Genomic DNA, 15,206 nt, shown 5'->3' with positions numbered 1-15,206 from the left:
TCTGTAGATTTTTTTCTAATTAGGAGGCTAGATTTGAATTTTATTTTCACATTCTATAGATTTTAAATATCAAATTCTAAGTCAGGGGCTCTAAATCTGGGTGTCAGGGAGTGAGCCATGGAGAGATTTCAGGAGACCAATGAACTTGGGCAAGAAAAAAAATTACATCTTTATTTTCATTGACTTCTAAATGAAACTTCAAATATCTTCAGATTATTGTTTCTAAATAATCTGATTAGAAGCAATATTCTGAACATGAGTCTATAAACTTCACTAGATTTCTCTAAACCCATGTATATGCCAAAAATTGCTCTTAGGATTATTTCAAACTAGATAATTTGTCAAAGTTTTGAAGTTGAATCTTTACAATTAAAGGTTCTGATAAAGGCCTCATTTCCAAAATATATAGAGAACTGACTCAAATTCATAAAAAATCAAGCCATTCTCCAATTGATAAATGGTCAAAGGATATGAACAGACAATTTTCAGATGATGAAATTGAAACTATTACCACTCACATGAAAGAGTGTTCCAAATCACTATTGATCAGAGAAATGCAAATTAAGACAACTCTGAGATATCACTACACACCTGTCAGATTGGCTAAGATGACAGGAAAAAATAATGATGAGTGTTGGAGGGGATGCGGGAAAACGGGGACACTGATGCATTGTTGGTGGAGTTGTGAACGAATCCAACCATTCTGGAGAGCAATCTGGAATTATGCCCAAAAAGTCATCAAACTGTGCATACCCTTTGATCCAGCAGTATTTCTATTGGGCTTATATCCCAAAGAAATACTAAAGAAGGGAAAGGGACCTGTATGTGCCAAAATGTTTGTAGCAGCTCTGTTTGTAGTGGCTAGAAACTGGAAAATGAATGGATGCCCATCAATTGGAGAATGGCTCGGTAAATTGTGGTATATGAATGTTATGGAATATTATTGCTCTGTAAGGAATGACCAGCAGGATGAATACAGAGAGGCTTGGAGAGACCTACATGGACTGATGCTAAGTGAGATGAGCAGAACCAGGAGATCATTATACACTTCGACAACGATATTGTATGAGGATGTATTCTGATGGAAGTGGATTTCTATGACAAAGAGACCTAACTGAGTTTCAATGGATAAATGATGGACAGAGACAGCTACACCCAGAGAAGGAACACTGGGAAACGAATGTGAACTATTTGCATTTTTGATTTTCTTCCCGAGTTATTTTTACCTTCTGAATCCAATTCTCCCTGTGCAACAGGAGAACTGTTCGGTTCTGCAAATATGTATTGTATCTAGGATATACTGCAACATATTTAACATATATAGGACTGCTTGCCATCTTGGGGGGGGGAGGGGGTGGAGGGAGGGAGGGGAAAAAACGAAACATAAGCGAGTGCAAGGGATAATGTTGTAAAAAATTACCCTGGCATGGATTCTGTCAATACAAAGTTATTATTAAATAAAATAAAATTTAAATTAAAAAAAAAAAAAGTTTTGAAGTTGAAAGCAGCCATTTACTTCAAGCCATATTCGAAAAAAGGAATCCCCACTACTATGACATCTCCTGTAGAAATCCAATTTCTTACTGAAGATCTTAAGAAGTAGCATGCACTATCTCCTGGGCAGCTCATTCCAATTTTGGACAGCTCTAATTGTTGAGAAGTTTTTCAGGATGTCATGCCTAAATTTGATTCTTTGCAACATCTACCCATTCTTTACTCTTACTTTGGTCCAAATAGAATAAACCCAATCCCTCCGAACATGACAACTCTTCAAATATTTGAACATAAGAGAGATCATATCTTCCCTGATCATCTATTCTATCTATTCTTTTTTATCAAAAAAAAAAAAACATTTAAACAACATCCTGAATTCTTCCACCCAATCCTTATTGACATGAACTTGAGGTACTTCATCATTTTAGCTGCTCTCTTCAAGACACTCTACAACTTGTCAATGATAATAAATTGTAGTACCTAGAACTGAACACAAAAACCCCATTTTAGTCTGACTAGGGTCACTATTGCTTCTTTATTCCTGGAAGCTATGCCTCTCTTAATTCAACTCACAATCACATAAATCTGGGGAGCTCACACATCAGAGATGATTCTCACTGAGCTGGTAATATAGTCTATTCATCATTTCTCCTCCCCAATATTTTTTCAGATAAACTGCTTATTAACCCATATTGAATTTGTTAAGCTGATTTTTTTTTTTTTTAACGCTTTAAATTTTTTACATTTATCCAGCCTGGGTTTCATTTTATTAGTCCGTCCAATATGTTAGCCCACTGAAATCTTTTTGCATACTGACTCAGTCATCCAGTATATTAGCTATTCTATCTATATCTTTATCCAAGTCATTGATAAAAATATTTTAATAGTGGCTAAAGGACCAAACCTCAAACTCCTAGGTACTTCACTGAACTTCATATAAGATTACATTGATCTTTGAATCCAACCATTCAACCAGTTCTAAAACTATCTGGTTATATTATTGCTGAGTCCATTTCTCTCCATTTTTCCTATAAGAATAGTATGAAACACTTTATCAATGCTCTATTAAAAACTGGCTAACTACTTATAGTATTGCCTCTTCCTAGTTTAGTAAACCTGAAAGAAAATAAATAAATTTAATCTGCCATGAGCTATTCTTAATAAAGTTAAACTTGCCCTTTGGAATCACTACTTCCTTTTGCCATCTCTACAATAATAACAATTAAACATAATTAGCATTTATATGGAAATTTATAAACTTTGCCTAATTTTATTCTCACAACAACCCTGGAAAGGAGGAGCTGTTAATATCCCCATTTTATAGAGAAGGAAATTAAAGCAGTCAGTGTAATGGGCTAAAGCTCAAGTTGATGCACTGAGGTCCCAAGCACATGAGGCTAAATGGTAATTGGACCATACTCTATTAATATATGCTTGGAGAAAGAATGGCCCCCACCCACTCTTTGTGCAAGTTTTGAGGTGTTGTATGGGAAATGATGTAGGGACGATTTGGTTGGGTGGAGAGAGGGAGGCAGGAAGAGAGGCAGAGAGACTGCTCGCCAAGTTCATGTCGCAGCTGCTCACATTTCTATTGCCATGCCCCTTCACCTCCACAAAGAATAAAGATAGAGGATTTTCCTTTAACCTGAAGTCCTGACTCCAGCTGATTTAAAAATACACAGTAATCTATTGTTAAGTAACTTGCCCAGGTTCAAAAAACTAGTATTCTCTTCATTTTACAGACTGAGGAAATAGAGCCAAGAAACTTAATAATGTAATACAAAGAGCAAGTAGCAAAGCCAGGATTTCAACTGAGGTTGACTCCAAAATGAATGATCTTCATATTAACAAAATCTATTTGTGGCATTTTTTAAAATAAGGCAATTGAGGTTAAGCGACTTGTCCAGAGTCACACAGTTAGCAAATGTTAAGTGTCTAAGGATGAATTTGAACTCTAGACGACCTTCTGACTCCAGGACTGGTACTCTATTCACTGCACTATCTAGCTGCTTGCAAATTTTTTTGTAAATGCTTATTGTTTACACAACATGTTTTTTTTTTTTTTTTCCAATATCCTGGGATAACATTTCTATATAGCATTAAATAAAACAGGTACATTAACCCATATGAAGTTTAAAAAAAAAAAAAAAGAATTTTAATGAATTCTTCCCTTGACTAGCACATAAACATCTGAGAGATTTTATGAAAATTCAATTTTCATAATTGTTTTTAATGGTATTTTATTTTTCTAAATAGATGCTGTTATAGGCCAGAACTCTGAACTTGAAACAAAGATACTTACAAGGTGCTAATTCAATGGAATTGATGAGACAATGGTTATCTAGTGTAGCACGGTGCTTAATAGTTCTCTAAGTTCAGTATGATTGATTTAACCTTATAACAAATAATGGTTTCCTAGTGATATAATGATTGGTTTATACTTGAATTCAAACCCAGACAGAAATGTATAAAGGACTCAGGGAAAATACCTTAATCTCTACCTGTTTCAATAAGTGCTGGAGTATTATTCTTTTCTTGTCAAATTCTTTGAAACTAAGACTGACTCATGGTCCAAATGAGTCAAAGTAGTATGCCCTCACTATTCAAAGCTATGCTTTCCATGATGAGATAGAGGTATTCAGACTTGTGTTTATGAACAGCGCATATGTTTGTGTGTTAATGTGCACATGTATTCTTAGTTCTTCATGTTTGAAAGGTTCTTTAGGTCAAAAGAAGACATGATATTTCTATGAGAGGAGTATAATCACTTTTATCTTGTTATTATCAATTATGAGTATATTTTGTCTTTTTGTGTGTGTTTTGGGAATATCCATGTCTATAGTTTTAATAGCTATAAAAATATCACCTGGCAACATAATTACCAGTAAACTCATAGAATACAAAGAAATGTCAGGTTTGCTTTTGCTTCTAACAAAATTCAGTGCTTCTAGGCATGTAACATCACAGTAATATTTTTAAATACTTTTTAAAAAGATAATAGAGTCCAGAAACAAATATCAAATGCCAAAGTACACATTCCAGGGGTTATCCCTGAAAAATAAGTTCAAAGGCATTGTAGTCATAGTGGTTTCTTGTTGTCAGCACCACTAATCAAGACCAGCTTTTCATGTAGAAGCAACAACACAAATCAAAATGATAAATATTATGTCCATTCAAGCAATAAACAGGTATCTTCAAGGTTAAACTGAAAACACAATTCCACTTATCTGTAATTTGAATATTTTTTTAAATGTCCTTAGGATAAAGAGTTCTATGAAGTAGATTCCAGGTCAACTAGTCAAATAATCATAATTAGTGATTCCTGTCTACATAAAGAGATTACTTTAAACTCTCAATTAACCTCATTACTTCCAGAAGCTTTAGTGTAGATAATGCAAATCCTGGATTATCTAGCCAGGGCTTTCCTGAAGGAGAGGGGAAATCCTGAGAAGCAAAAACTAAGATTGTCGTCTCTAGAATAAAAGTCTAAGAAAAACGGAATAAATTCATGTATTTAATCCTACCCATATAATAAAGTAGATAATTATTCCTAGGAATGTTTGAATAGGAAAAAAACAAAAACAAAAAAATCAAAACTTGAGACAGAGGAAGAAAAATAGAAGGCACCAGAGACATCATCTGAAGCCTATATATATTCTTTATATGAATGATACTTCAATTAGAATTATTAGAACTAGAAGATTTGGTTTATTAACATTAATAGATGGATAAAAAGTGTCTAGAATTTTGTCCATCAGGATATGGAGTCTTGACCTGAGGAAAGATTTCAAGCATGCAAATTCAGAGGAGAAAATCAATCAATCAATCAATCAATCTTCACTTTGACTATCTTCTACCTAGAGAAAAGGGAGGGAGAGGTATTTATTAAGTGCTTACTATATGTTAATTCTTTTTTCTAGAAGGCAACTTAGAGGCCTTCTAATCTAACCCCTCATTTTATATATAACTTGCCCAATGTTCCATAACCAGTAAGGGACAGAGCCAGTATCAAGCTCAGGTTTTTAGATTCCAAATCCTAAACTCTTTCCACACCATAAATATATATATATATATGTATGCATATGTGTGTGTGTGTGTGTATAAACATGTGTGCCTACATATATTGAAATTAAAATGCATGTTCTAATTAACAGCAGTACAGCCCTGAACTCCATTCAAATGAAATTTTCACCATTTTGTGATTATCCTTTATTTTGACAGGGATTGTAATTTGCATTAGAAAAAAGTACTAAAAGGTCATTATGGTTTTGCTATTGTCCTGAAAATATGTGGTTTTATACTATAAAGGCCATTATAAAATAGCTTTCATTTAGTATAGGCTAAAATTTTAGTAAATAAAAATACTAAAACGTTTTTAGTTTAGTCATTTTTCAGGGTGTCTGACCCTTTGTGATGTCATTTGAGGTTTTCTTGACAAAAATACTGGAGGGGTTTGTCATTTCCTTTTCCATTTCTTTTTACAGATAAGAAATTGAAGCAAACAGGATTTAATGATATGTCCAACACCATACGTAAGCATCATAAGTAAGCATCTGAGGCAAGATTTGAATACATGAAAATAGGTTTTCCTGATTCCAGGGCCAGTACTCTATCCATGTACCACCTATCTGCCCTGAAACATCTTAATGTAAACTGAAATTATGCTTTAAGGTTTGCAAAGTTTGCAAAGTACTTCACAAATATTATATTTTATCTTCACAACCATTCTATAACTAAATACTAATATCTCCATTTTACAGATGAAGAAACTGAAGCAGATAGAAGTTAAGTGACTTGCCCAGTTTCCCACAGGGAGCATATGTCTGAGGCCATATCTGAACGTAGAGCTTCCTGATCCTAGCTCTAGCTCTTTATCTACTGCACCACCTAGTTGCCTCAATATCCTGGACCCATATACATAGACATTTACACAAACACACACATACACACATACACACACACACACACATACACACACACACACACACAAAATATTCAAAGAAAAAAAGATGTTCACTGACCTCCATTCATAGTTGCCAGATGCCAAGTTAAGTTACTCACTCTCACAAAGTCATTGTGTGTTAGAAGAGGGAATTCCTCTGGCTTCCCTAATAGTTCTCTACCCACTAGACCACAGTGCCACTACTTTAGGTTTATATTTATACAAATTAAACAGTCTTTGATGAATTTGCCTGGCAACTTTAACCAACATTTATGATATTTTTTCTATATGAAAATAATTTTGCATTCTAAATAATTCACAAATGAATGTTTGAGAGAGAACTCATTTGCACATTGGAAAATGAATGCCTATTCTTAAACTATATTTATGACTATGTAATATGGAAAGGCAACATACATTTAAACATATATTTTGAAGTTAGAACAGGAATCTTGGCTCAATTTCACATGTAATTACCTTGATTTTTTCAACTTAACCTTCATATTTTACCCCTCCTTCCAAAGCAAGATTGCTCAATCAGGTACTTAAACCACTTACCATTTTATATTTGTGCCATTTATATATATTCCATGATTAGTTTTCAAAGAAATTGATTGACCTAAGCCAAATCTTACATCTACCAATGGGCATCAAAACATACTTTCAGCTTTATTTCTGCATTCATTTCATCTAGAAACCAAAAAGTGTCTTATAAAATTTTCAAATGGGCAAATCTAATGTGATTCCATCAAGATGTAAAGTTCACAGAAACTCTAGTAATAAAAAGAATGAAAACTTTTATGTCATTCAGTTCAACCATCCCATTTCTGTCAAAGCTCAAGTCAAATATTAATTCTTCCATCAGGTTGTTTCCGATCTACTTCTCCTCCCTCCCTACAGCTCCCTCCTCCTTAAGTGAGCTGTGCATATACTTATATGTTGTTCCCTCTTATAGAATGAGAGCTATTTGAGAGCAGGGATTGTTTCACTTTTATCTTCTGAATCTACAGGGCTTGTACAGGAAAGAACAGTGCAGAAAGTAAATGTGCTCAATAACTGATTGAACAAATGTTTATTATGTGCTCACTATGTACAAAGCACTATACTTAAGAGCTGGGGATATAAAGATAAAAGTGAAACAATATTACCTGTTCTCAAGATGCTAATGTCCTACTTATTATTCTTTCTGCATGAATTCACAGGCAAGTTAAAACTAACTTTAAATCAACCAAGTATACTGACTCAATGGTGACACACAAAAAGTAAAAAAAAAAAAAAAAAAAAAGAGGGAAAAAGCAAGATTTCAATTCAATCCACTTATTTTATTTTTTAGTTTGTTTTGTGAAAACATTCAAAGGAATTGATATTAACTTGTTTGTAACTTTGTCACATTAATACATACTTTCAAACTATCTTATATTTTGTAACATTTAATTTATTTTAGTGGAGTATCTTACAAGAAAAATGTTTTGGTTGTTCACTTTTAAAATAAAGTGAGTTTATAAATTTATTGAACATTTAATTTTTTAAATAAATTTTATTGATGCCTTCTAGTTTGTATATTTGCTTTAACTTCTCACCCACAATAACTTCTTTAAAACTGGAAGATAATATATATTATACTATAGGAGATAAATTGATAGGATAGGGATGGTATCTAGACCTGTGATTTCATTGGTACAGGGAACTCCCTAGCTATAAAAACTTGTATTGTCTATAAAGGGCAAAATCTTTTGTTGCAATTTATGGTCTTGGAGAGATGCCTAGAGTCCTGTGAAGGTAAGTGATTTGCCACACAACCTATGCATGTTCCAGTATGTATCAGACAACGGACTTAAAACCAAGGCATCAGTTTTCCATGGTGCCTCTTCTATAGTTGACAGACTGACAAATTATATAAATTAACCCTAATTTTTCCATTTGAAACTTCAAGCTTTGCTTTATACTCCTGGGGTTCTTAATAGAGCTTTCCTCAGATGGTTATCCTAGCATCTGTAAGATTGACCATTACCAGAAAGTAGGGTCAGGGGGTTGCTACTTAATTAGTCCAAGCAGCAGATGGACAATAGTGTGAAGTGGAATCCGTAGCATATGTACCTAACAAAGGTTGACCTCAATCCTATTTGATCCTGGGCAATTTCTAGGTATTTTTAAAGCTGATAAGACTAATTTCCCACTCCTTTTTCCATCTTAATAAATCTATATATACAAATGATATGTAAGAGTTGGTTAGAATCCTTTGCCAATAGTTACACATAGATAACTAGTCCCAGACAAAACAGTAAAGTATAAAAAATTTGAATTTAGCTCTTCCCATCCCCTGCCCCAACACAAACACAATCTTCCTAACTCTTCTTGCTCCAAGTACCTACTTACTTATTTTCTTCATATAAAAAATGTGCTCAGGTAATGTCCTGATGTCACTTATACATTAGTATGATTTTAAACAATAGTTGCATTTTAAGTCAGAAGATCTGAAGTCTGAGTTCTGGCTTTCTCATTTAGCTAGCTATATGATCATGAGTCACAAGTCACTTAATCTTACCTTTGAGCAAAACAAGACCTGGCAGGCAATCAGGCAAAGATGTTGCCAAATACATTGCCAGATCCTTGATTTTCTGTCTCATACCTAACCATGACTAAACAGAGAGAGAGCACTGGACAACCAAAGGACAGCTGAAACAATTCATAATTATTTTTGGTACCTATATTGCAGCTTTATACTGTGCATTATACAGCTTTAGACTATGATCTTTGAAGTTGGGGGAGGTAGTGTTGCTAACTTTTTACTGTAAAATGTTACTTTTCTGAATTTCATTATATCAAAACAAGAAAATCACTAAGGAAGAAGCTGAGGTAGGACATGGTAAATATAAAGAACTGAAATATATGAATTGACAGTACAACAAGCATCTTAAATAGCTCGTTTTTCTTACGACTTCCCACACTACATTGCTTAACTTGGCAGGTGATTTCTCTGTACCGAAAGTGAAGTAACTTTGAAGCCTGTTTCCATAGAATTAGTTTTAAATTTATAAGTCCAAGGGAGCAAGTATTAGCTAATACCCACGGCATTTAACTCTATATATTCACCTTGTTATAGCCAGCCAAGCCACCAAAATAACAACAATAATAATAACTAACATTTGGACTAAGCCTTGGACTAAGTGCTTCTTCACACTTATTATTTTATTTGGTCCTCACAACATCCCTAGGAGATAGATGCTATACTATCCCCATTTTACAGAAGAGAAAACTAAAGTAAACTGAAGTTAAGTAACCTGTCCAGCGTCATAAAAATTATGTTTTAGGCTGCATTTGAAGAGTGCATTGAGTTCAGGACCAACATTCTATCCACTAGCTGCCCTAAATATAGGAGACAAAGAGACAAAGGTTGAGAGAGTGAGGAGTGGAGATGTGCTTGGACATTCTCACACCAACTTTCCCAGTTTCATCTGTCCTTGGCATTGTCCTCAAGATCTGGAAGCCAGGCCTAGTTCACAAGGTTCCGATATTCCCCATCTCACAGAGAATTAAATCCCTGGAGCATCTGGCTCATCAGATTTCTGCCACAATGAAGAGAACAAATGGATGAGAAAGGCAGAAACCTCTCAAATGACAGCCAGAATGCCTACTAAACTCTCACTTTTCCTCCATTTAGGAAATCAATGCCAGTATCTGGAGGCATCTGCTAGTTTACAAACTGACAGATGGGTACAAGAAGAGCCAAAGGATGGCTTTCAGGGACAGCCTTCTGGCTCTCTCAACATGTAGTCCTTGCAGACACAGGCAAAGGCCATGTGGGCTCTTCTTTGACCCATGCAACGACATGCCTGTTAGGCTGAAGATAACACACTTTTATTCACATGGTCACACAAATATAATCTGAGGTGTGCTTGAAAAACTATCTCCATATGTAGGTCTAGCTAGGCTAAAATTTACAATATGTCCTGGTAAACTGGAGAAAGCCATTTAAAGGGTGATGTGATCTTTGTATTGATAATAGGGGCTTTTCAAAATTGTCAAGGTAATTAAATTAGGAAGGGAACCTAACTGAAAAGAGAGAGTTCAGCCCTGGTTGTTAAGTACTATTGCCTAAAATGATATTAACCAATGACATAGTTTGGGGAATACAATAGTAGATGAGAAGTGAGTCTTAATAGCCTTAAGAATATCTAGGATTGCCCAGGATCAAAGAATCAAAAATTTAGAGTTTTAACTTATCATAAAATCTCTCATTATGAGACAATCATGGCTCTCTTTTGATCAAAAAATCTCAATATTTCTGAGAGGTCTGAAAATAAGATACAAATCACCTTCTAAGGTTAAATTAATTCCTTATCATCATACTTACTACACCAACAGGAAATGCCAAGACAGCCAATATCCAGTCACGGAGAGAGATAAGCTTCTTTAACTGTCTTTCTTGTTCTTGGTTACTGCTCCCTCTGGTCAGGAGACTGGAAAGATCAGTCAGTACACAAATTCCAAAAAAGACAGCTTGGATAACCTACAAGAAAAGAACATCTCATGTGAACAATAATGACATCCAAAAAGAATGATGCAATAGGACAACAAATTAATTATTATTAAAGATTGATCTTTTATATCCAATGGATTGATTAAAATAGCAAATGAAGAACTTTAAAGAACAAAAAACCCTCTACTTAAATATTAATCCCTTCAATGGAAAATAACAGGCAAAGTAGCTTTCCCACCTGATTTTTTCAGCCAAGGACAAGTTCAATTATAATAGGTCACCCTATATGCTTTGAAATCAACCATCCCATTTGCCCTGGTAGACAAAGATACAAGCTGCAGCAGTAGATTCACTGAGGTTGAAACCAGATTCAACTTCACTTATCTTCCTTCCTTTCCTTCTTTTAAAAGTATTTTCAGTTTTAATTCAACTTTTTTTTTATTTTGACTTTAACAAAGACCAAATAAATTAAGCATTTCCATATACAATATGAAACAGAAGCATTGTACATGGAACTGCAGATACATAACAGGGATTATGCATAATTTTATTAAATCAATAGGTAACTTTCAAAGCTATCCTAATTAATTGCATTTCTTTCTGGATTTTTCACTTGAGGAACAGATGAAGGACAGAGTACTCCTCTCCCTAAAACTTAACTCCCTTCCCCCGAGTATGAAAAATGAAAAAAAAAATCCTTGTAATAAATATGCATTTTCAATTCTTTCATTGGTCATGTCCACAAACATATATCTTGTTCTGCAACTTGAATTCATCACCTTTCTATCAAGAGATGGGTACCAAGTTTCAATACTGTTCTTCTGGAATTGTGATAATCACTGCATTGTTACAGTTCTTATTTTTCAACATTATTTGCCTTTAAATTTTGTTATTGTATAAATTTTCCTCCTGGTTCTGTTATATGTATAAGAATTATACAATTCTTTCCAGGTTTCCCTAAAATCATCCCTTTCATTTCTTAGCAATCAATAATATTCTTATTCTTATATTCATGTATTTTAAATTGTTCATACATTTCTCCATTTATGGGCACCTCTCCTTAGTGTCCAGTTTTTTTGCCACTGCAAAAAGGAAAATTTTTCTATATGGTTCCTTTTCCTCTTTCTTGGGACAGCAAATTAGATATATAACTAAAAAGAGACATGGCAGTATAGAAAATCAGAAACAAAGTTAAAGAACTTACATTTTGCACATAAAAAGGATTAGTTAATTTACAGCTTTGTATCATTTTTTAAAAAATCATCTTAAAAATATGAGCTACAATTTTGAAAGCCTAAGAAGTAATCGGAAAAAAAAAAAAAAAAGAAGGATTTGAATGGAAAACAATAGAGAAATTGGAGTGAGTACAGACTTAACTCATATCATCAGTATGCATATAACTTGGTTCCATTCTGTAGCTAACAAATATCTAATAAGTGAAGAAAAGCTACTGAAGATGATTCAAGGGATAAATAAATATTTATATAAAACAGAGAAGAGAAAAATTTATAGTAAATGTAGGAAACAGCAAGTGAGAGCTGGTTCCTTAAAAGTGGCACTGGGAGGCAGCTAGGTGGTGCAGTGGATAGAGCACCAGCCTGAAGTCAGGATGACCTGAGTTCAAATCTGACCTCAGACATTTAATACTTCCTGGCTGTGTGACCCTGGGCAAGTCACTTGACCCCAACTGCCTGAGGGGGGGGGGGGAAGAAAAAGAAAAGTGGTACTGGGAGGTCTAGTGTTCAAAGAGGGAGACGGAAAAAGCATTTATATAGCATCTACAATGTACAAGGCACTGTGCTATTTGACAATCACTATCTTATTTAATTCTCAAAAAAAAAAAAAAAAACTCTATTGGTAGGTGCTATTACAAACCTTATTTTACAGTTCAAGAAACTGATGCAGACAGAGATTAAGTGTCTAAGATCACATTTCAGGTCAAGTATTCCTAACAAGAATCTAGCTCATCTCGTTGTCTCAACTGCCTCATCTAGTTGTCTCAAATACAGAGAAAGAGAAATCAGCAAAATACTGAAAACTATGTATTCAGGAGAATTTTTGTATTGACAATATGCAGATTAAATAACCTTGTAGGCCTTCCAGATCCTCAGCTTTCATGAGGCAAAATCCTATCCAAAGTATGCTGCCTTAGGTAACCCCCACACTATTTTATGAAAAAACTCCAAGTCATAGCCTCCCTATTAATCATAAATTGAACTGCTTGTATCAGCTATGGTTTATTTGGATTTGGGCTTTCTTTTTTTTTTTTCTTTTTTTTTACAACCTCATGCAGAAACGAATTCACTAACACTGTAACGCAATGATTTACCATATTTAAGAAACCCCTAAAGGAGCTAAAAGCACAGACTCTATGAGTTGAAGTAAACCTATTGTAATAGAGCCCAGCAAATGCAATGCAAGCTACAAAAAGTATAAAAAAGGGAAGAAAATACATTCCCTTGGCTTGAAGTCATACCTTTTTCAGAGCCAGAGCTTGATACAGGAGAATTTTCCTGGCTCCTTCTACTTGGAAATAAATCACTGATGATAAACTTGTATAAGATATAATTCTCTTTTGCCCCCAAATAGAATGGAAAATCCTTTAAAAACAAATCTTGGGTAGAGGTTGGGAAAAGAGGGGGTTGGGGAGTAGGGAAAAAAAGGTCATTTCTTTTTGTAAATAACATATAAGTTTTTATATAGGAGTCCCACAGAATAACACAAAAAAGGGCATAAAAGGACTTCAAGATTACCTAGCTCCACTTTTTAATTTCAGTACAAGTACAAACCCTATATTAGTCAGATTACATAATCTACTATTGAAAATCCCCAATAAAAGAGATTTTGTAAGCCCCCTGAGTCAAATAATACAAATAATACAGCTTAATTCAACTGATCATTTCTGACACTTTAAAAAACTTCCTCTATTTCATATTAATTTTAAAGGTCCTTTATGCCTTCTTCAATGATCAAAGATTGGAGTAATAGAACTTAAGCTTACCATCTTTTGGGTTGGCTTCAACTAATTCAGGAGCCCAAGGTGAGACAACTGAAGGGATGGCAACACTCACTTTTTCATAACTAATACTTTTACTAATCATGAGAATGGTTTCACATATCTAAAAGAGAGGATTTTTCTAGGCCACTGTTTTCTGAAACTAGTGGGATGATTCCAAGATATTTCTAAGTAAATCCCAAGCATAATGATAACAAGTATAGTACTTCAATTAATAGATGATACTCATAATAAAAGATAGTCTACATGGAAGTGGCCCCCATGCCCTTTCACTTCCTATCTCTTCCTTTCTATCTCAATTTTAAAGCTCTGTTGTGGTATCAGAAAAGAAATTGAATCTGATAAAATTCAAAAGTAGTTTGGGATTTGTAGAATCTACAAGAAAAATGAGGATTTTTTTTATAAGAGAGAACATGTGTTGAATATGATGTATAATAAGAATATTTGGGTGGTGGTCACAAGTAGAAAAAGTGTGAGGATCCCTTATCTAAAGGCATTCTCTTCAAGGTAATGTTTAAGAAGTTAAACCATTGCCAGTTTCCTGTTTATCCTTTGAAATTTGTTTTATAAAAACCACTGAGTCATAGACCACAAGTGAAAGGAATAAGGATAGAATACACAGACGGAATTCCTAGGATATGAATTTATTCCTCTGAATGCAGAGGAAGTGAGTGGCAAGTAGGCAGTCCAGGAAAAATCTACTTACGTCATACTCAAAATAATTTAAAAATTTTTTAAAGTATAAAACAAAATATATAGGATTATATAAACTAAAGATTAATGAAAATAAAGATATATCATATCCAAATTCAGAGATATCCGGAAACCCTTCCACAAATCTTAAGTTAAGAACTCCTAGTGTAAATCAACTAGGGTATATTAGTCCTACCTCACAAATTGTGCTTTTCTAGACTTATAAATTAATATAAAAGATAGTCATGACTTCCTCAAGCACAGATACTGTATATTCTATTTGAGGCTATATCAGGGAAAGTTTTCCAAGTTTTATATTTATTTTTAGGGGGAAAAAGATTTATCTTGTTTTCCTATCACTTCCATTTCCAAATGCACCCTCTACCTTTCCTATCTTCAAGATGAAAAAACAGAAAAGCAATTAAACAAAACTAATAAATACATATCAATTGTGTCTGGTTCTATCAATCAATCAATCAACAAGTATTTGGAACATCTAAGTGACACAGAGGATAGAATATTCGGTCTAGAACCAGAAAGAGCTGAATTCAAATCCAGCTTCAGACATTTAGTAGCTATGT

General features: G+C 34.0%; 1 protein-coding gene across 3 annotated transcripts in view; it reads right to left on the bottom strand.

Moving 5' to 3' along the window:
• Positions 1–15,206, bottom strand: part of AIG1 (androgen induced 1) — a 312,358-nt gene that overhangs the window by 235,220 nt on the left and 61,932 nt on the right. For all 3 annotated transcript variants that reach the window (XM_051997874.1, XM_051997873.1, XM_051997872.1), the window contains exon 2: positions 10,791–10,946. In XM_051997874.1, the coding sequence (XP_051853834.1) occupies positions 10,791–10,946 (156 nt within the window). The remainder of the gene's footprint in view (positions 1–10,790; positions 10,947–15,206) is intronic.

Source organism: Antechinus flavipes, chromosome 4, assembly GCF_016432865.1.
Source record: "Antechinus flavipes isolate AdamAnt ecotype Samford, QLD, Australia chromosome 4, AdamAnt_v2, whole genome shotgun sequence".
Lineage (NCBI taxonomy): Eukaryota > Metazoa > Chordata > Mammalia > Dasyuromorphia > Dasyuridae > Antechinus > Antechinus flavipes.
The sequence above is the reverse complement of the archived record's forward strand: the minus strand, read 5'-3'. Positions and strand labels throughout refer to the sequence as shown.